Source organism: Passer domesticus, chromosome 8 (assembly GCF_036417665.1).
Source record: "Passer domesticus isolate bPasDom1 chromosome 8, bPasDom1.hap1, whole genome shotgun sequence".
Taxonomy (NCBI): Eukaryota; Metazoa; Chordata; class Aves; order Passeriformes; family Passeridae; genus Passer; species Passer domesticus.
Window position 1 is genome coordinate 47452991 of NC_087481.1, and position 21041 is coordinate 47474031.

The window sequence follows — 21041 nt, forward strand, 5'->3', positions numbered from 1 at the left end:
GCTGGCTTCAGACTTTCTATAGTTTTGACTCTAGAATTCTAATGGTCGGCCTCGAGTCTCACTAGGCACTTTCTGCCAAAGGCTCCAGGACAGGCCATGGTTCCCGGCTGCAGTGTAGAGCACGTTCTTTACATTTGGTCCTGTCCTGACTGGGCCAAGGGCTACAGCATGAGCAATTTTCTGCTTGATCTGGGCAAAGGCTTGCTGCTGTTCAGGGCTCCAGTGGAAATCGTTCTTCTTGCGGGTGACTAGGTAGAGAGGGCTCACAATTTGGTTATACTCCGGAATGTGCATTCTCTAAAACCTTATGGCGCCTAGGAAAGCTTGTGTTTCCTTTTTGCTGGTTGGTGGGGACATAGCTGTGATCTTATTGATGACATCGGTGGGAATCTGACGCCGTCCATCTTGCCACTTTACTCTAAGGAACTGGATCTCTCGAGCAGGTCCCTTGACTTTGCTCTTCTTGATGGCAAAGCCGGCTTTCAGGAGAATCTGGATTATTTTTTCTCCTTTCTCAAACACTTCTGTTGCCGTTTTCTCCCACACAATGATATCATCGATGTATTGCAGATGTTCTGGAGCCTCACCCTCCTCTAATGCAGTCTGGATCAGTCCATGGCAGATAGTGGGACTGTGTTTCTACCCCTGGGGCAGTCGGTTCCAGGTGTACTGCACGCCCCTCCAGGTGAAAGCAAACTGAGGCCTGCATTCTGCTGCCAGAGGAATGGAGAAAAATGCATTAGCAATATCAATAGTGGCATACCACTTCGTTGCCTTGGACTCCAGCTCGTACTGGAGTTCCAGCATGTCCGGCACAGCAGCGCTCAGTGGTGGTGTCACTTCATTCAAGGCACGATAGTCCACCGTCAATCTCCATTCCCCTTCAGATTTACGCACAGGCCAGATGGGGCTGTTGAAGGGTGAGTGGGTTTTGCTAACCACTCCTTGGCTCTCCAGCTCACGAATCATTTTGTGGATGGGGATCACGGCATTTCGATTCGTTCTATACTGCCGGCGATGTACTGTCGAGGTCGCAATTGGCACGAGCTGCTCTTCTACCTTCAGGAGTCCTACTGCAGATGGGTTTTTTGTCAGTCCAGGCAAGGTGTTCAATTGCTTAACATTCTCTGCCTCTACAGCAGCTATGCCAAAAGCCCATCTGAGTCCCTTTGGGTCTTTGTAATAACCGTTCCGGAGGAAGTCTATGCCCAGAATACACGGAGCCCCTGGGCCAGTCACAATGGGATGTTTCTTCCACTCCTTCCCAGTCAGGCTCACTTCAGCTTCCACCAGGGTCAGTTGTTGTGATCTTCCTATCACACCAGCAATGGAAACAGGTTCGGTCCTCACATGTCCCGATGGTATTAGAGTACACTGTGCACCAGTATCCACTAAAGCGTCATATTTTTGTGGTTCTGATGTGCCAGGCCATCGGATCCACACTGTCCAAAAGATACGGTTTTCCCATGCCTCTACCTGGCTAGAGGCAGGGCCCCTCTACGCCTGTTTATCTTTCTTTCCTGGGGCATATGTCTTGGAGGTTCCCTCAAGGGGATCAGACATGTCATTATCATCATCATACCTGGCTGTTCGGCTACGGGCAACTGGGGCTGCTTTCCTTTTCTTACCTTCCTTCAATTCACGCACTCGTTGTGCCAGAACAGCAGTAGGCTTCCCATCCCATTTCTTCATGTTTTCTCCAGACTCACGTAAGAAGAACCACAACTCAGCTCGTGGGGTGTACCTTCTCTCCCCAACAAGGGAACGTCTGCGTTGGGTACCAGGGCCTCTAATTTGTACAGCTGAAATTTGGAGGAGGTCTTCCTTAATCTCTTCCCTGAGTTTCTTGCTGCTTTTCTCTATTTTGTCTTCTAGTTCCTGCAGTCGTGTTTCCACAGCTGCAATTCTGGCATGAGTCGGGCCATGTACAGCATCCGCATATGCCCGAAGTTTCTTCGCCATATCGAGTACAGTCTCATATACCTCCTCCCGCTTCATTATTGCTAGCGCAGAAGCATATTCAGGTGGCCCAAGTCGCACCAGTTTCCTCCACATTACAGGTGTGCATGGTACAAAGTCTGGATTCCTAGTTGTTACATCGTCTGAAAAAATGATCTCCACCACTGCCATCTCCCTCAGGCGTTGGATCCCCTGTTCTATGGTCTTCCATCGTGTCTGCTGAACATAGAGGTCATCGGCACACAGATATCTCTGTGCCACGCTGTCCAGGACCCGTTCCCAGAGGTTGTGAGGGCTAGCCCCCCTCATCATGCCTTGGTCGATGACGGGATCATGTGACAGGGATCCCAAATGCTTCGCTTCAGTGCCATCCAGAATGGTAGCCTCCCCTGCCGCATCCCAAAGGCGGACCAGCTAACTAATTATAGATTCGTCGGGCTGTCGCCGATAATCTTTCCTTAGGCCTCGAAGGTCCTTCAGGGAGAAGGAATCAATAGTGGCCTCTGATCTTGTGCCAGTTGCTCTGACTCCTGATTTTATGTCAGGAGGTGTTGAGGGTCCTTCTTCTGCATCGTAATCATCATCATCCTCCACTGGTCGGTCAGTCTTATCTGTACACTTTCCACTTCTTGTACTAGTAGCAACAGCCCTTGGCTGAGGCTCACTGTCTGATTTAACTGCTGGCTTCGAGCCTGGGGTGTTAGCTGCAGCTTGAGTAACTGGGATAGCTGCTGATTTATCTCCCTGCCCCCCTGCCTCTGTCTGCTGCCCTACAGTATCTAGCAGGGTACGATAAGCATATGCCAGGGCCCAGCTCACTGCAAGGATCCTTTTCTCCTTAGGGTTATCCTGGCATTTCCCTTTCAGGTACTTCGCCACCTCAGCCGGGTTCTGAATTTGTTCAGATGGAAAGTCCCAGTCTACCGGATCAGAAAACTCCTTTAAAATTTGGCCCATATCCTCCCATTTCCCACACCACTCAGGACTTTTTACCCTTGGTTGTACCCCTAAATCAGGGGTCTCACCAGCCCCTCTAGAAATTTCAGCCTTCATCTTATATAAACTGTAGACAGTATAGAGCAAGGTTGTTAAATTAAATAACAGAAAGATGGTGTCCTTGGCAGTCAGGGAGAAGTGATCATTTTCTAATAGAAATGTAAACAATTCGGAGGAGGAAAAGGAAAACAAAGACTGAATAACCTCCTCCCCCATAACAAATTTAACACACAGCCGCAACCATGAATTATACATTCCTGGAACCGATAACAACATTTTTATAAGCCCCTTGCAAAATATCACACCCAAGCCCAGCCCGATGAATATTCTGGTTAGTGCCCCTCTGCTACAAAAGCTACGTATTAGGGACAATACCGGAGCTATTTCTGGATGAGAAAATAACCCCAGTGACCATAAGGCTATGAAAACTTCAAAGAACCCTAATGACCAGAGATAGAGGCAGGCTTTCACTCCAAATGACATTACAACTTTAAAAGGAGACATACCAATATTTCCACAAACAGTTAAAGCCAAAAAATATTATTAGAGTAAAGCTTTTTCCACTTTGTCCTTTTCCCCGTACGGGCCACCAAATTATTTGAACTGGTTTAGGACAAATTAGGGAAAATATCTCCAAAGGAGCCCCCTATAGGAAACAAAACCCTCCGCACCTTCTCCCCTTCCCACCACTGGGTTCGGGAAGAATTTCTTCAGAGGGGAAGTGGAAAAAGCTTGTTTATTAAAGAACAACAAAAAAACACTCCCAGCACAAGAGAAATAGCCCGAGATGGCAACAGATGTTTCACCAGTCCAAGGGGTCGAGCTGTTTCTCTCTTCGCTGCGGAGGGTACGAAGCTTCTCTTGCAGACCCCGGACAGAGCCCCTTGCCCGGTGCCGGTCCGATATCTTCGGGGGGGGAAAGGGGGGGGGGGGGGGGGGAAAGGGGAAGGAAGGGAACAACAGAAACCGGGGAAAGGAGGGAAAAAGAAAAAAATGGCGAAAAAAAACAAGCGAGCTAAAAAAGCAAGAAAAAAAAAGAAAGAGAAGCGAAGCTAGAAGAGCAAGCAAGCAGCCAGCCGGCCAAGCAAGCATGCAAAAAGCCCAGCCCCAAGGCAGGGGGGGGGGGGGAAGGACAAAAACGATAGACACAACAAACGGAGCAGGGGACAGAAACCACGATTTGGGATAATAAGCATGAAAATGTCCTGTCCCCACGACACTGTTCCATTAACATTTTCCATCCATTTTTCTATATAGATCATGCTTCTTAGTGATCCAGAGATTGAGAGCAGCATCCTCATCAGCTCTGATGAAGGAGCCACCTACCAGAAGTACCGTTTGAACTTCTATATCCAGAGCTTGCTCTTCCACCCCAAGCAGGAGGAGTGGATCTTGGCCTACAGTCTGGATCAAAAGGTAAGCAATTGATTTAATGTTTCAATGATTTTGAGCCAGAAGTGGAAGAGGATATTGTCTAGAACTGCTCCCTCTCAGAGATGATGAAGAATTTATAGTGTGCTTTGCTGCACTCACTTTGCAGGTTTAAATGTGCTCAAAAGCCATGCAGTGACTCCAAAGCCAGTTTGTTAAAAGGAGCTGAGTATTAGAGCGATCTTGATGGGTGTGGAAACTTCAGTAGTGGTGATACTATGAAAGATGAAAAGAATTAGAGATTTGACATGACATATGGAGCTGTTCTAAAAATCTATTGATTTGTAGGCGCTGATTTCTGCGCTGTCTCTGAGGATGGAGCACTCAGGCTGAGTTGGTCTGTAACAGCTGGCTATTGAGCCTTGGGGGTGCTCATTCTGCAAACTGGAAGTCAGGGAGCAGCAATGGATGAGAAACTCCTCTGTGCCACTTTTAAGCCTCTTTGCAATGCCTTCTGTGAGTGAGACCTCTCCAGTCTGTTACTTTGTCCTTAGCAGGTTTGCTCTTACATAGATAGCACTCCTCTGTCTTAAAGGTGCTGAGCAGAGCAGGTGCAGTGTGGTAGCAAAGTGCTGTGGAAAGGAGATGTGTGCTTCAGTTCTGGAGCAGCACTCCCCATTACAGTCCACAGCCGGGACATTGACAGGATGATCAAATTACAAATTCTACGAAGTTTAAAACTTGCCAAGCTTTTATCTTTCCTCTTTTATGTTTCTATCATCCCAAGACACTGGAAAGTAAAAACATGCTGAATAACCACTAAGTTTTCCTCATTGTGGTGGGTTGACCCTGGCTAGATATCAGGTGTCCATCAAGGCCATTCGGTCACCCCCCTCATCAGCTGGACAAGGGCAGAAAATATAATAAAAGGTCTGTGGGTCAAAATGAAGGCAAAGGAGAGATCACTCAGCAATTACCATCATGGGAAAATCACACTCAGCTGGGGAAACTAATTTAATTTATTACCTATCAATGCTCTACTGTACTTTACTTTATTCTGTTATACCCTACTCTATCAAATAAGAATAGAGTAATGAGAAGTACAAACTAAATCTTAAAATACCTTTCTACCACCCCTCCCTTCTTCCTGGGCTCAACTTCACTCACAATTTTATTTTTTCTGCATCCCAGCAGCAGAAAGGGACAGGACATGGGAGCTGTGGTCAGTTCATCACATGTTGTCTCTGCCTCTTCTTCCTCCTTGGGGAGGACTCCTCACACCCTTTCCCTGCTCCAGCATGTTGCCCCTCCCACAGAAGACAAAGCTCTGCACAAACTTTTCCAATGTGAGTCCTTCCCACAGGCTGCAGTTCTTCATGAATTGCCCCAGTGTGGACCTTTTCATAGGATGAAGGCTTCAGGAGCAGACTCTTCCAATGTGGGTCCCCTGTGGGCTCACCTGCACCTGTCCTGCCATGGGTCAGGGGGTCAGCCTGCCTCACCATGGCCTTCACTGTGAGCTGCAGGGGAACCTCTGCTCCAGCACCTGGGACACCTCTTCTCCTTCTTCCCTGACCTTGGTGTCTGCAGCGCTGTGTCTCTCATATATTCTCACTCTGTATGAAGCTGTCAATTTGTTTCTTCCCTCACTTCATGAATAATTTATCTCAGAGGTGGTACCACTGTCGCTGATGGGTGTGACCTGGGCCAGCAGTGGGTCCATGGAGCTGGCTGGTGTTTGCTTTCTTGGACAGCTTCTTGCAGCTTGTCATGGAAGTCACCCTGCTATGAAAACCTTTCCACACAAACCAAACATTTGTTAACCTCTCTGATATGAGGGTGTATTCTGGGTGGGATTTTCAATTTCTGCAGTTATTCTTGAAGATTGCTGTGCTGGTCAGTCTCACATCCTAGCTATAGGAACAATGTAGCTAAAATGCTGTGCCTCTCTATTTGAGATTTTCCTTTGGAAGGCTAGTGCAAGTTTTTACCAAAGCAGTTACTGAGAATATAATAAAATAATTTCCTATTGCTCTGCTTTCCACTTGCTAAAAGAATGCTGTGGCAGGCACCAGGTGTTTTGCTGCTGTGCTACTAATGATTCTTGAGTGACATTTGCAAGAACACAGCTATTGTAAACACACCCCTTTCATAGTATCAAGTCTTTACTGTAAGAAGGAGTTAGTCAAATGTCAAATAGTTTTTTTGCACTCAGAGGATCAGTATAACAGGGACTTTGAAGTAGGCTGGAAAGTCTATTTAGTTGATATCACAAAATGTCTTGATGCTACTTTTAAACTGGAGGTAATGATTTTGCATGATCCTGGTGTTTATACAGACAGGCTTGGAAGAAACAGGCATTTGATGAAGTAGTCATGTATGTGAGAAGCCAGATAAACCAGATGCCTTTGCCAAGAGATCCATCTGCAGTGAGTGAGAGCCTCTGCTGTTGGGTTGAAGCACTGTAAATCTACTTGCAGAGCTTTGTAATATTTTTGTGATATTAGCCATTGGAAGGAGAAATCAAAATACAAGGGAGGCACATGATTGACTGCGAGGTGGTACTAATGCTCCCCTGATAAGCAATAGCAGACCAGGAGCATTTTTGCTTCTGCTCCTTCAAACAAATACATCTGTGTGCACACCTCAGCTGCTACCTTCTGCCCAAGAAAAAGACAAGAAAAATGAACTGAGCTAGAAACACCCTGAAGCTGCTTGTATTTTATCCCAGAAACTGAATAAAATTGTTCAAAGTGTAAGAGCAAAGACGAGTTGGTCTGTAGCTTGTTGGTTAAGTGAAAATGGAGCAATGCCAATTTCAGGCTTTTCCTTGATGTCTGCCTTTGCATTCAAGGCCACTCATGCTTTTCTTCACTGGTCAGATGGATGGCCTGGTTCATTGTGGGTCCTAGAATGGAACCATGGAGCAGTGCTTTTCCCAGCTGAAATGTTTGCTTAACACAACTGAGGTATAGCTTGTGCTGAGTCTTGGGTTAGTAAGAGCTGTGAAAGAGCTGTCACTCTGAGTCAGGATCACCAGCTTCACTGCAGTCACAGCTGATACTGAGATAATGGGCAGTGCTCTTTGAGTGTGACAGCAGTGCCATGGGAAATCCCCAGCTGAAGTCTTCTGAGAGGCCAGTGAAATGCATTCCTGCATGGCTGGAAACAGGGGCACTGCCAAGTCCAGTGGGAACTAGTGGTCAGCCCTGTCCTTCTCTCAGGTTAGGCCAATGCAAGAATAAAATGTCTTTTAGGATTTAAGTCCCATATACTTAAGAATATTCATCATGCCCTTTGCATCTTCGTGAGATTGTTGTGGTTGTTCTCTCTTTTTCTCTAGAAGCCAGATCTGGATCTCACAGATCTACTGTGCCATGCCTTCTCTCCTAGGTGTGGTTATGGGATCGTGCCAATGGCAATGGCCATTTCATCTCTCTGCTGCTCACCAGAAAAGAGATAGCAAGAGTTTCTAAAATAAGAGTCTAGAGAGGCTGCAGTGGTGCTCACAGCTGTGAGGAGGCTATCCAAAGGGATGCCATGCTGGCAGGGACTAATTGTCCAATTGCAGCCTAGTTCTGCTCCTCCTCCTGTGTCCTTTGGTTTTGTGCCCATTTTCCTGCAAAGCAGCATGAAGTTGCCTGGCACAAAACAGGTGGAGCTGTATCAAATAGTTCTTGCTTTCTCAGTTCATATGTCCATTTTTTGGGGATAAAACTGTTCTGAAATACTTCTGATTTGATTCATGAGAGGGCAGTAAAATAGAAAGTTTCTCATTAGCCTGCAACCTGTGGGTAATATTCATCCACTGATACTGTGACAAGGGAGGTGACTTGCTGTATGCTCTGCAGTGCAGACTCTGCTACAGTGGGACACCATATTTTTCCACCTCTCTAAGTTTTACAAGTGTGTTTGACCCTTAAGTTCTATTTTAATGACTTTTTTTAGGGACAGATTTAAAAATGCAAATGTTATTCTGAAAACAAATCAAGTACATACAATCTGACTCCCAGAAGCAGAAACTATTAAGCAAAGGTCTAATCCATCCTCTTGTAACAGTAAATGTGTAAACAAGTTGGAAAAAGTAATTTCATATCTTAGATTAAAATAAGTGTTTCAGATTAATATTTTTCTTATTTGTTTTCTTTCAATTAAAAATAATAATAATGTGCTGTTTTAAGCAAGCTGTAGTCAAGTTGGAAATTAATGGGAATGATGAACCTGGAAATCTATTTTGCTTAGTATGTTGTTCCACACAGTAAAATGAAATCAAATAGGGACAGCTCATATCCCTAAAATTAATGGTTTCAGTAACTGCCTGATCAAAATATTTTAGAACTGTTTTGTTTATAAAAATTGAAAACAATATCAAAGTTTTGGAATGAAATACAAATAGTCAGTGTTTTGGATCTTCCCATTAGATAGTTTTCCTCTAAGTTCTTCTGACCTACAGTTCCATGGCTGTGGTTCAAGCTTTTTTTTTTAATTATTGTTTTATCCTAAATATCCCTCCTTGTTTTTAGCTAATTTCTGCACAGTTGACAGCAATGTTAGGGTATTATCTAGTTGATTAAAGAAATGACCAACCAACTAATAAAACCCATTTTTGAATGCCCTCTTAAGAGAATTATTGTGCCTTCCAAGCTGGTGTTTTAGAAAGTCTATTCCATATTCTACAACCTTCTTTAGGAGGAGGAGCCCATCTCTTCTCCACAGAACTGTTCCTTGAAATACATGTGGCTTCATACCAAGAAAGCCAAAGACTTTGTGGTGTTACCACTTCCATCGAGTGAAATAATTAAATATAAAAATAGTTCAGTCACCAGTCACCTCCCACATAGGTATTGTCCTGCTTTTTCCTGGTTAGGGCAATTCCCAGGAGATGACTGAGTAAGATGGAGTTCAGCAGGCTTTCTGAAAGATACATCACTGTGTGGCTGCTGGTTACTTTGTTGATTTAAGGGCAAATCACAGTTACCACCATTTGTTTTCTCTTAGTAGTATCCAAGGAGTTATTGAGGATACTTCCTAGGTATGAGTCAACACAGCATATCGTTCCTGTTCCTAATTTTTATAGCCAATTAGGACCCTCCTCTGCTTTGCTAACTCTCCTGTATCATCACATAAATGCAGCAGGGCTGAGCCAAGAAATCTGTGTGTGTGGGCATGAACATGTAGCAAGTTCACAGACCCTGATGTCTTCTCATAGAGTATAAAGCACAGGCTGGAGGAAATTTTACAGGGCTCTAAGCAAACCTGTGTGGGTTTGCTATTCCCCCCCAGAGCAGCCATGTGATATTGTAGAACTATTAGGTCCTGGGAGATTAAATGCATCTTATGAGTTGAAAATCTTGGATCTCTTCCCAGCAGCTTTGTGTCTACTTTATTGATAAAATAGCACAATCTGATGTGTGCAAGTGTTGGTTCTCTTAATGGCCCCCTTAAGTGGCCTTTGGCAGAAGGTGGACACTATGTAAATGTTACAGACAATTTGCTGCAGGTCAGTCTGGGTCTCACAGGGAGTGTCCATGTTGACACTTGGATATATCACCCAGTACGAAACGGAAAATGGGCCCGCAGCCTCCAGTTTTTGTGGGTATTTGCAGAAAATACATAGGAAACCATTTTAAACAATCCTTGGATCAAAATATAGTGGGAAGTGGGATATATGAAGAAGGTGAATATTGCCTGTTGGAAAGTATGGGGAGCTGCTCTGTGGAATGCTGTGAAAGCTTAGTCTCCCAACACAAACTTAAGGTACAGATTTAATTGTTGCCATTCACAGTGACTGGGGAGGAGTATCTTGAGATGATCTTACATTCCCGATGCTAATATGCTGAGTGTCTGATTATTTGTCTGATTTTTCCAAGAAACCATCTAATTCTCAATAGGCAAAACTTCCCACACTCTGATACCTCTGTGGGGAATGGATGAGTCTGGAGGTAGAAATGAAAGGGACTTTCCAGCTCCGTGCAGTTTCTCTCAGAATGGCATTAAAACTTTCGGAGAAATATGCAAAACTCTCTTGCATAAATATTTGTTTAAAAATAATTAAAAAAATAAAATTGGTTTAAAATAGAAAAAATCATTCAATAGGGAGAGAGATATTTAAAATATTTCAAATCACCATTGTTAGGAGAAAAAAACCCCAGGTATGCAACATGGTAGAATTCCACTTCCTTACAGACCAAACTGTGATTTGGAGCCTGCTGGGAATAGGTAACAGGCAGAATAATTCAGTAATACACCAATTTAAATTCCCCAGCTACCCATTACAGATTTGAGAACATTGGATAAACAAGAAGTTTGGCAATCAGTGTCTTCTCCCTCCATAGAGCTTAATCTTCAGCAGAAAGTGAACAAAAGAAAGTGGGTGTCTCATTATCTCTTCGAATGAGGTGATAAATAAGAGGTGCAAGATAACATTCTGCTGTATCACCAAGTTGTACCTGGCAGACAGTATCAGGTCTGATTGGGGAGATTCCTTTGGTGTGGGAGATGTGGCAAGTTATCATCTGAAAATTGGATGCAATGCATGTCACAGCCTTGACTATCTTGACTAGACACTGCTGAATTTATCAAGAAAAATCACAGATAAGACTGGGACTATGTGGGAAAGTTTGTTAGGTTTTTTTTTAAATTTTTTTTCTAATTTTTTCTAATGTGCTAGACACAGAACCAGAGCCATGAAGGCAGTGTGTCTGCTCCAGGTAAAGTGCTCCCCTGGAATTTTGGCCCAGTCTCCCAGTATGACATGCGGCAGTAAGGCAGCTAAGAGTGGGGTGGATTGGTTGGGGCTTTTCTTGACAATGTGCAGTTGAGCAGAGAAATCCAAGGGGAGTTGCTTCAGGGATATAGGCACCTTATTGCAAGCAGTCATCCATCTTTGGGGTTCTTTGTGATGAGCTGTTTTTATGGACACATGGAACAATCCAATTTGAAAGGGATCTCAAAAGATCACCTGGCCCAGCCTTTCATGGGAAGGGGAGCCTAGATGTGATTATCAAGCGCCCAGTCCAGTCCTGTCTTGAATGCCTCCAGTGAGCACTGCTTGGTCTCAGATTTTTGTGCCCTTTAAGGAAGCATGGGCACACAGGGGCTTCAGAGTTGTGTTTTGGTGAGGCTATTGTACTTGGAGTTGGAAATCCTGATGTTGGAAATGTGATTCCAGGATAGCAGCTGCTACTGCAGGTGTGCTGAAATTAAACAGTGAGAGTTGCTGCATGTCTGAAGTGAGATGTGACTCTGGCCCAGGCCTGTTGGTTTTCTTTCCTTAGGAACTGAGGTATGGGGCTGATGAGCAGAGACAGGCTGGTGTCTGCCTCAGATCTCATTTTGATATAAATCAGCAGGCACCCAGACCTGTTACTTGCTCCTCAGCAGCACTTCTGCTCCTGGAATTTAAATGTAATTGTAGTTGTCAGAAGTTGTTAGAAGTGTGAGTAACTACTCCTTTTATCAACAACAGCTCAAGACTGCACCTCTTAGGTAAAACACAGCTTTTCTTAGCAAGATGTGAACATTACTTTTAATGAGGAAAGTAAGTTCTTTCTGCTCCTGCATGGATCCTCATGGTAGAATCACCATTTCATTGCATGATGTGAGAGAACACACCAGGGCTAGTTTCTCATCGTGGTTCACTGATATCTGAAGAGCACAATGCCTGTGATTCCAGTCCTATGGATACAATGCTCAGCTTTCAGATTTATCTTCCACCAGTCACTTGACATTTGAGCACCCCACAGAGTGAAGCTGGAGGCACACCTACTGCATTCTTTTCTTTGCCCCAAAGGGAACGAGATTGAGGAAGCTGCCATAATAACAGTCAGTCCCACAGGCCTACCGTACTGAGGAAGGAAATAACACGAGTATATTGCCCACCTGTGAAGGAGCACATAGTGTTTAATGTTTGTTACAAGCCATATTATAGTAACTGCTCATAGAAATCTCTACCATACTGACTGGTCCATTGTATTGCACACTCATATTAAGAAGAAATCCCTGCCTGAGAGAGCTTGCAATTAAACGTGAGGCTGACAGACAAAGTGGTGTCCCCTGAGAATCTCTAGTGTATTCAGGCACAGGTCATTAAAGTGTTTCACTGCCTAACTAGCACTGAGGACTATAACAAAGTCAGAAACTGAACGCAGATAGAGTCCTGTTCCCATGACTTAGCCACAAATAAGCCTTTCATCTCTTTGCCTTTTGAATCCTCTTCTGAGAACATCAGGTTCTACAAACATATCATGTGTCTGTGTTGCTGGACAAGCCACCTGCCAGCAGCTCTCCCAGGCAGGCAGGGTTCCATCAAACAGATAAACTGAAATGTTAGTAAAGTCAGAAAAAAACCAAACATAAAGAACCAAACCAAACATAAAGAACCAAACCCCAGACCAAACCCTTGAGATTGGGAATACTTAAAAACAATTTACAGAAGTCTCTTCTTCAATATGATAATGAACTGAAGAATTGAAATCACTTAACTTCATTTACAAATCATGAATATGTATCAGTGCCTTTAAATGAAAGGAGGACTAAAACAGATATAGTGTTTGTTCAATTCATTAAAAGGAAGACAATTTATCAGGAGGTTTTTTCCACTCCTAAACTAAAGCTATATGCAAATGTCAGTAAATCAAGACCTTGCGCTAATTCTGCAGCATGATGAATATTTTTATAATCCTAATTAGAACCAGTCATTTAGTTCAGCAATTTCCCCCAATCTAGCCAATTTGAAATTAAAATAGATGCCTTGATTACAAAACTCATTAGCAAAGAAGTACCCTTTTTGCTAACCAGTTCATTTGGAATGCACAAGCTGAATGAAGTGAGGAGCACTTGTGTTGTCAATTGCCGTAAGTGAAGTGAGCCTTAATTGTTGGCATTGTGAAGTATTTGTATTGCTGCATGTTTCATTGCAGTATAATATATCATTCATTAAACATAACAAAAGCATTTTTAAAATTTAATTAAGTGGTGTTGGTGCACCAGGTAATTTTTATAAAGTCAGATGTCACAATTGTTTGCATTTGAAGTATTGATGGGCATTACTGTCAGAAAGAAGACGTATGAGTCTACATTTATCATTCTGATTATGGTAGGCCTGGCAGTTTTAATAGGAGATGGGAAATTAAATTATGCAACCTTGGCTCTACTTCAGAAATGCCCAATGAATTTTGTCCTGGCAAAATACTGAACTTTGGGCTTGTGATGATTTGTGGTGGCAAAGAGAAAGTAACGGCTTGTGAAACTTGATTTAGCCAGAACAGACTTGCCTATTGCTTGTTATTTATGTTATAGACACTTCATGAGCAGGTTTTACTTTGAAAAGGGAAATATAGAGATAAATGGAGCGAGACACATTTGATGCTTAAATGTGCTCTTCTGCTGGAGCAACCTAGTTTATTGTGTAACAGAGCAAGGATCCTGTGGCTTATTCCTGGGCCATGCTAAATCATGGCTGTATATTGATTTTATCTGGAGCCTAAGTGGGGTGAAGAGTGGTTATAAATATAGCAGATGGGAATAAAAATGAAGGAGTGAAGAAGGCTGAAGAATAAGAACACCAGGGGCATGATTTATTTTGCCTGACTGTAGAGATCTAAAATGTTGCAATGTGTGCCTACATTGGGTGTCGTGGCTTCACATCACAGTTGATGGTGATCTACTGAATGGTGTTGATTGATTTCTGGAAGCAAATGGAGGTGACTCTTTTAGGATGAGGTAAATTGTACCTTGGACTCATTTGTATTGACGAGGCCTCCTCTGAGTGTCAAGGAAGTAATTTCCTTTGCTGAGATGTAACTATTTGCTATATTACCTGAGATTAGGGGACTTGAAACCAACCCTGCTGCCTGGATGTGTGCAAAATGGATTACAGGGGATACGATTCCAATATGATCAAAACAGCAAAAAGCATTTAGTTTCCTAGTTCCTGTTATCATGCCTACAGATTCTAATGACCCTCACCCTGGAGAAGAGAGCAAACATGACGTGCAAGCAAAGAAGGAGTTTGCAGCCTTTTGTTTTTCTTTTCCTTGAGGCAGCCAGCCGGATGGATGATACTGAGGGGTGAAGGTACAGTCCTCTCCCCCTCATCCCCCCACACAAGCCCTGCACATGTCTGTTACATCACCAGCACCCAGGAGGAGGGGCAGTCTGTGAGGGTGCTTCCAGAGGGGTGCATTTCTGTGTGCTGGACTGGGGGGCTTGCATTCATGAGCAGGAATGGCAGGTCTGGAAATAGCAGGATGGCCCTTGCTCTGTGCTCTGCCACTAAGGAAGGGGCTTTCAGCTTCCTGAAATCAAAGTCTTTTTATACAGTTGAGAGATGGGTATCTGAGAGACAAGGACAGAGAAACTCCAGAAGGCAGCAGGCAGGAGCTGATATTTCCTGGCAGAACTTCCAGTGTGGTTGGGGTGGGGTACCCTGTGTGAGAATTTCTCATCAGTAGGTGCTGTATTAGTAAATGGGCCACAAGGCAGAGAGGGTCCTTCTTTTATGTTGTAGCACAGCAGTCTGTTAAAGAGTTCATGCATTTAATTTCAAATCACTTTGTTTCTATTATGTGAAACTGGTTTATGTAAGGCTAGAAGCTTGTATGTTTTTTCTTGGATTGTCCTTTGCAAGCAGGCTTCTCTCTGTTGCTCTTGCCCCTCCTTTTTGAGTCACAACAAACCATCCGTGTCTCCAGTGCTTGTTTTCAGTGGGGAAATGGACCATGTTCTGATCTGATAGTGTACCTGAGGTGCTTTACAAAAGATGTGTGCAGTCACACATTGTAGCAGCTGATATTCAGTGTGAGTCCATTGATTTTAGCAGGGAAATGCTCATTAGCATCACTGGAGGATCTGACCTGAAAACATGTACAGTATTCTTTTCTCACATAAAACAAGATAGATGTAGTTTATGCCTCCTAGTGCACAGGGGTTTTTTCCCCCTAAAATCTACCTGGTGAGAGATGCAGAGTCCCTGGGCAGAGCACCTGTGTGCAAGCTCTTACTTGTGTTAGGGCAACTACTTATTTCTGTTCAACCTTGACATATGAAAATTCACATATATTTTTTATAAATTTTCTCTTTTTTTCTGCCTTTTTTTTGCATTCTGATAGAAACTTCATGTAATCAATTTTTCTGGGGAGTAAAGGTGCCAGAGGAACAGCTGCAACTCCTCTGTCCCCTCAGTAGGCATGGATGATTCAAATGTCCCATATTCTTAATGGTAATCTAGTGAATGTTTCAGGTTTTCATGCCTATTGTGTCAGTGGTGGAAGAAAAGGCTAGTTCCTGGATTATTGGTCTAGCACCTCAGGAACTTCAATCCCAAGTGCTTAGAAATAATGAATTGGTCCTTTAAAAGTAATGAATTTGCCAGAGAAAAAAAATCACAGGTGTGTTGGAATAATTTCAGTTGTCCTCTCATATATGTCTCTTGTGTTTCTGGGACTGAAGAAGTGTTGAAAACCGTGTTTTTCAAATGCCTCCTCAGAGTTAACAGAATTAGAAATTTTTCTATTTAAAAAAAAAAAGGAACAAAACCCTCAAGATTTTCATAATGTCCTAATTCCAGCACTGTTCTTCTACAGGGCATTTATGCTTCTAAGACATGTATCTTTATTCATGGTTGCAAATGCTGCACATCTTCAGCTGTGCTTTGGTGCATATTTCAGTTGGCTGTCTGTATTGGTTGTCTGGAGGAAGAATGGTGACCAGTTTGTGTAGGGTGTGCAAACACCTGTGTGCAGGTTTGAATTTTTGAAGTAGAAACCCCACAGTAGTTTTGTGACAGTTACAAGAAGTTCTTCCAGAGTAATAAAATTCTTTAGATTTGTGTTCAGTTGATTTTTATAGGACTATGGTGGCTGTAAAATGAAAGTTAGGGCATGATGCAGTAAAATTTTGGTTCATTGGGAGTATTGTGGGTATGATAAAAGGAGGAGCTGAGGCACCAAAATGAAGGGTGATATGTTTGAGAGGAGGACAATTGATCAAAGAAACAACAAAGCTTAAAGCTTTATAGAAAATCCTTGTGATTCTGTAGTACAAAAGGAGGAAAATGGGATCTTTCCCACAGCCTCCTACCTTGGGCAACTCATTTCTGCCAGAGGTTCAGTGATCATAAACTGTCTGAATATAGATTTTGTAGGATTTTATACTTGCAGTGTTCAAGAGATAAAAACATGTGCAAGTAACATGTTAGCAGAATATACTGGACCCAAGGGGACTTTCCTGCCATATAGCAAGAGAACAATAATGTCATCAAAAGTTTTGCTGCCAAAACAGGACTCTAGTTTTGTCCTCTAACAGAGCTCTTGCTTCAGGCCAGTTGATTTTCTCAGATCTCGGTGCAAGTCCACGAGAGTTATGCACACATACCCAGCGGCACAAATGCCACAAGTCTGAAAGTTCTGCTGCAAAATTGAGTCTGATATTCCTTAGCTGAGTTGTACTTTTTCTGTAGTGGCAGCATGAAAAAAGCTGCTTTATTTTTCCTTTGCAGCTTTCCACTGTGAGTTATGCTGTACCATCACAGTGAACCTAGATTAATGTCAGAAATTAAAGTTATATTAAATCAAGTTTGGTGAGTTGTTGTTGATTATAGTTGTTGCCTTGAATTGAGTTTGTGTAGTTGTGGGGCTTTGTAGAGGCTTTTCTCTTCACCCTACTTCATAAGATGGGTTGGAGGTACCTAGAGTTTCAATTAAATGGGATAAATGGCTTAAATATAGACACCATAGAATATTTACAAGCCTAGAGAGCTGCTGAGAGAGGCTAGATAAGAGCTTTCTTTTTCTTGCGTGATCTGCAGTTGCAGATTCATTTATTCCAAAGGTACACAGTTTGGTTGCAGGAGCTGGGTGATGGATGAATCAAAGATGACAGTGTAAATGGTGTCTGCCCAGCAGCCTGGAGGGATCCCTGGAACATGTGAGTTTCTCATTTGGTGATTTTTCTGGCAGTGATGCCTCAGTGCAGTGACAGCTTCTGCTCCAGCTGTCAAGCTAAATTGTTCCTGATGGTGGCTGGTATTTACAATGATGCTGTTCATTTGGGTTCCTCCAGTAAACAGTCTTGGATTGGGATGAACTGAATCTCTGTGAGGTGCAGGGAGGGATCTCTCATTTTCCATGAGACCTCTTACTCTTCCCTTCCAGCATGTGATCTCTGGCTTGGCTGTTTATATGTTGAGATGAATGCCTGTAAAATCAGGCTCTGCTTTTCCCTTCAGCTGTTGCCCATTGTCAATGCATGGATTGCCAGGGAATCTGATCGAAAAGAAATTTGGCTGGCTAGAGGTGAACTGAATTACTCCACTGGATTTTAGGAGTTGTAGTAAGAGAAGTACTGGAGAATATCTTCAATATAGCAGAGCCCCTCATGGAGACCAGAGCTGCTGTTAAGGAGACTGAGGCTGAAAGGAATATAACTTTCTTTATTATATATTCAAGCTTACAGAAGCCTCTTGATTCATTATAGGACAGGATATGAAAAGTGCGTAGTACGGATGATGCCTAAAAGAATGTATTATACAAGAGCTGGGGTGTTTGAGCAGGAGATAATATTTGCTGAAGCTGCATCTCCAATGCTATCAGAAATTGAGTTTTCTACCTTGTTTTTATAATCTTTTTGCTCATAAAATTTATTTCACAACAAGAGTTGTCCTATGTCCAGCTTCTGTGCTCTCTTTTGGGGGACATAAGGCTCCCATGAACTAAAGTGGGCTTTTCTCTGGGCTGCTTTGGTCCAGTATTTGCCCTTTGTCCCAGGCAGCATAGAACATAGGCTGGATGTGTGGACCAGAGCTGTCCAGAGAGGGATTTCCCAGTGCAGCATGTGTACGTGTCCTAAGTAGTATCTGTTCATCTACTGTAGTTTCCCAGACTTTCAGGATGGCACTGGGGGCATATCCATGACCAAAAGAGATGTGTGGTGGCAGCCTATAAATGCCTGCTCTGCCCCATAAATCCCTGACAGAACCCAGGGCCTCAGGGTGAGCAGGCACAGTGCCCTCAGGGGGGAAGTGAGTAAGGACAGTTTGTGAGACAGCTCTGACTTTGTGAAGAAACACAGCACTCTGAGAAGTGGGGGGCAGCTCCTGAGGACCTGTGAGGTTTGCTGCTTTTCAGCTGGTGAGATGAGAACTGAGTGGAATGGGGAACTGCACTCTGTCAGGGCTCTCCTAGTGAGAACAGCATTTTCACCTGGCTGAGGTGAGTTCAGGTGTGTGTCTGCTCACTGTCTGAGGGTGGTGGGTCACCAAACTGGGGAACTGTTTTGAGTAACCACCCCTGTCTGTGAAAATGCTGATGAACGGCAAACTGCATTGGGTGGCAGGTGTGTGTGTGTTAAGTAACATTCAGTTTAAACTGGGGCAGAATACATTGTTTAATTTTGCCTAAATGACACATACTGCTTGAAACCAGACTAATATTTCTTTCAAGCTGTGTGAAGTTTTTTTACATGAACAATGACTACGCCTCAGAAAAAAAAGCTGTTCTAAATGCAGTTTCAAAATCTATTCATTAATGCCCATGTACACAGTTTCAGAAATGTTTTTTTTCTACATGAATAAATAAATTGGAAGAATCTTATACAAGTTTAAAAGGTGGTTTGGTGGTGTGAAATCTATTTCTTCCACTAATCTGAAAAAATCCCTGTGCCATTAAATCCTGGTCTGTATAATATAGAGGTTAACCTACAAATAGTGCCACAGGGTTTGTAAAGGAAGGAGGAGAGGAACAGCCATGCATGTGATTGTAGCTTTATGTCCCACTTTGGCTAATGCCTCAGCCTCTGCTGCTTTGTCCCTTGTAGTCTTATGCTCAATAAACATGAAAGATTGGTCTGTAATAGCAATGAATGTACCCAGATGCTTGCACTGTAATTAAAGGCATATATCACACAATAAAGCACATTTGAATGAAAAATCTTCCCATTAGACGTGTGGTTCACATTTATTTCCCCTTATTGTTAAACTTCTGGAGTATAACCATTGATGGAGTGTAAGGAGGGACTTCTAAAGGGCTCCAATGTGAAGCCCCCGGGGGCACAGAAAATTTCCCCATTGGGCTGGAAGGGCACAGAGCTCCTCAGTGCAGGCTGACCTGCACTGCAGCATTGGCTTCATCCACGTGGTTGGTGGATCCAATTAGCACAGACCTCAGACCTGACACTGCCTAATGATTTTTAAGTTGAAACTGGACTAAGGGATCAGCCTGGCTTTGAGACAGAAAAATCAGCAGCCATTAGAAGTGATTCCCTCTTTTGTGAATGTTAAAGAGCTGGTCTGAGGGAAAAAGGAGTGAAGCAGCCTCTGTAGACAACAGGAGCAACCTAAAACCTCCCTCTGCTTCTGGCTGAGCCTCTTGGATGCCAAAGGAAGAAATTCTGGTAAAGATAACTCCTAATGCATCTTGTAGCCTCTGGTAGCAGGAGGCAGCTCTGCCATCTCAATCCCCCTCTGATCTCTTCATGGTCCCAGTATTGTTCCCTTGCTCCTGTTCTCTACTTTAGTCCTCTTTCAAACTGTAAAGCTTATTTTGAAATGGTTAAAAGGACATGGAGAAAGGAATAAATAAGCAATCAGAAAAGTTAGCCTTCCCTTAAAATGACATTTCTATTTATAGAGCCTTTTGCGAGTTGCTAAATTCTTTAGAAATGATTGAAATGTGTTTTGATTGACCAAATTGAACATATTTTTCCTCCAGATTTTCAGTTTAAGGAAAAAAAAAAAGAAAGTAATATTTTTCATCTTGCTTCTGCATCACTCTAGCATTTCTGGAGGTGGGGGAAAAGCACAAAATAAAGAGAGCCTGTTTTTCACCCAGGGCTAAAACATACCTTAAGCTCTTTGTGATACTCATTTGTGACACTGCTGCAGCTGTATCTGGATTTCTAGTTCCACTAGAAACCAGTCATGGAGTAGAAAAGCAAAAGATGCTCTGCTCTTAGCAGAAGTACCTAATTTTTGGCTAAGTGTGCTTGGTTCAATAAGGCTTAAGAAAAATTTAATTTTGAAGGTTTTTAAATGGACTTTTTTTTTTTTTTTCCCATGAGTTTGATCTACTTTTGTCTTTTTCTTGGAGATATAGTGGCAAAGCACAGAGAGCCAAGTCTTGCTTTCAGCATCAGGTTTAAAGTGGACCCATTGAGTGAAAGCATTTTTTTAAACTATGAAACCATGAAACATGACGTCAGTGCGTTGTCTTAACCTGTCTGACTTCATCAGAAACCAGGCTGAGCTATACAAGTACATCCTGACATCAGACATTTCCAAAACATTTGGTCTTTGCTCAGAAGATCCCTGACCAGTGTTTTACTGTGGTGGGATGGAGACTGAGTTTCTTTTGCCTGAAGACCTAGTTTTGCTGATAAACTTGTGAAATATTTTTCTTAAAATGCAAAGAAACTCCCTTTCCAGCTTCAGAAATCTTTATTGCATTTTTTCCTCTCTGTATGGGACAGATGATGGAAATGTATTTAGTATTTAATTTCTGTCTTGTCTGGTTTTCAGAATACCCTGTTTCCAGTGTCCCATCTATGATACAAAATCTGTAGGGAACTGAGCAGCTCTGGTGAGTCTCAGACACGAATATCAGCCTGGGCATATTCTCTTTCTATGCCTAAGACACTCTGGCTGTACAATGCTAGAGGAGAACCTTGGGCTGCAATGAGGTCGCTTGATGCAGCTTTTAATCACCTGGAAAGGAAATCAA

The 21041-nt window shown here is 43.0% G+C and overlaps 1 protein-coding gene across 2 annotated transcripts in view; it reads left to right on the forward strand.

The window, feature by feature from the left end:
* Positions 1–21041, forward strand: part of SORCS3 (sortilin related VPS10 domain containing receptor 3) — a 275567-nt gene that overhangs the window by 146997 nt on the left and 107529 nt on the right. For both annotated transcript variants that reach the window (XM_064431239.1, XM_064431241.1), the window contains exon 4: positions 4213–4371. In XM_064431239.1, coding sequence (XP_064287309.1) covers positions 4213–4371 — 159 coding nt within the window. The remainder of the gene's footprint in view (positions 1–4212; positions 4372–21041) is intronic.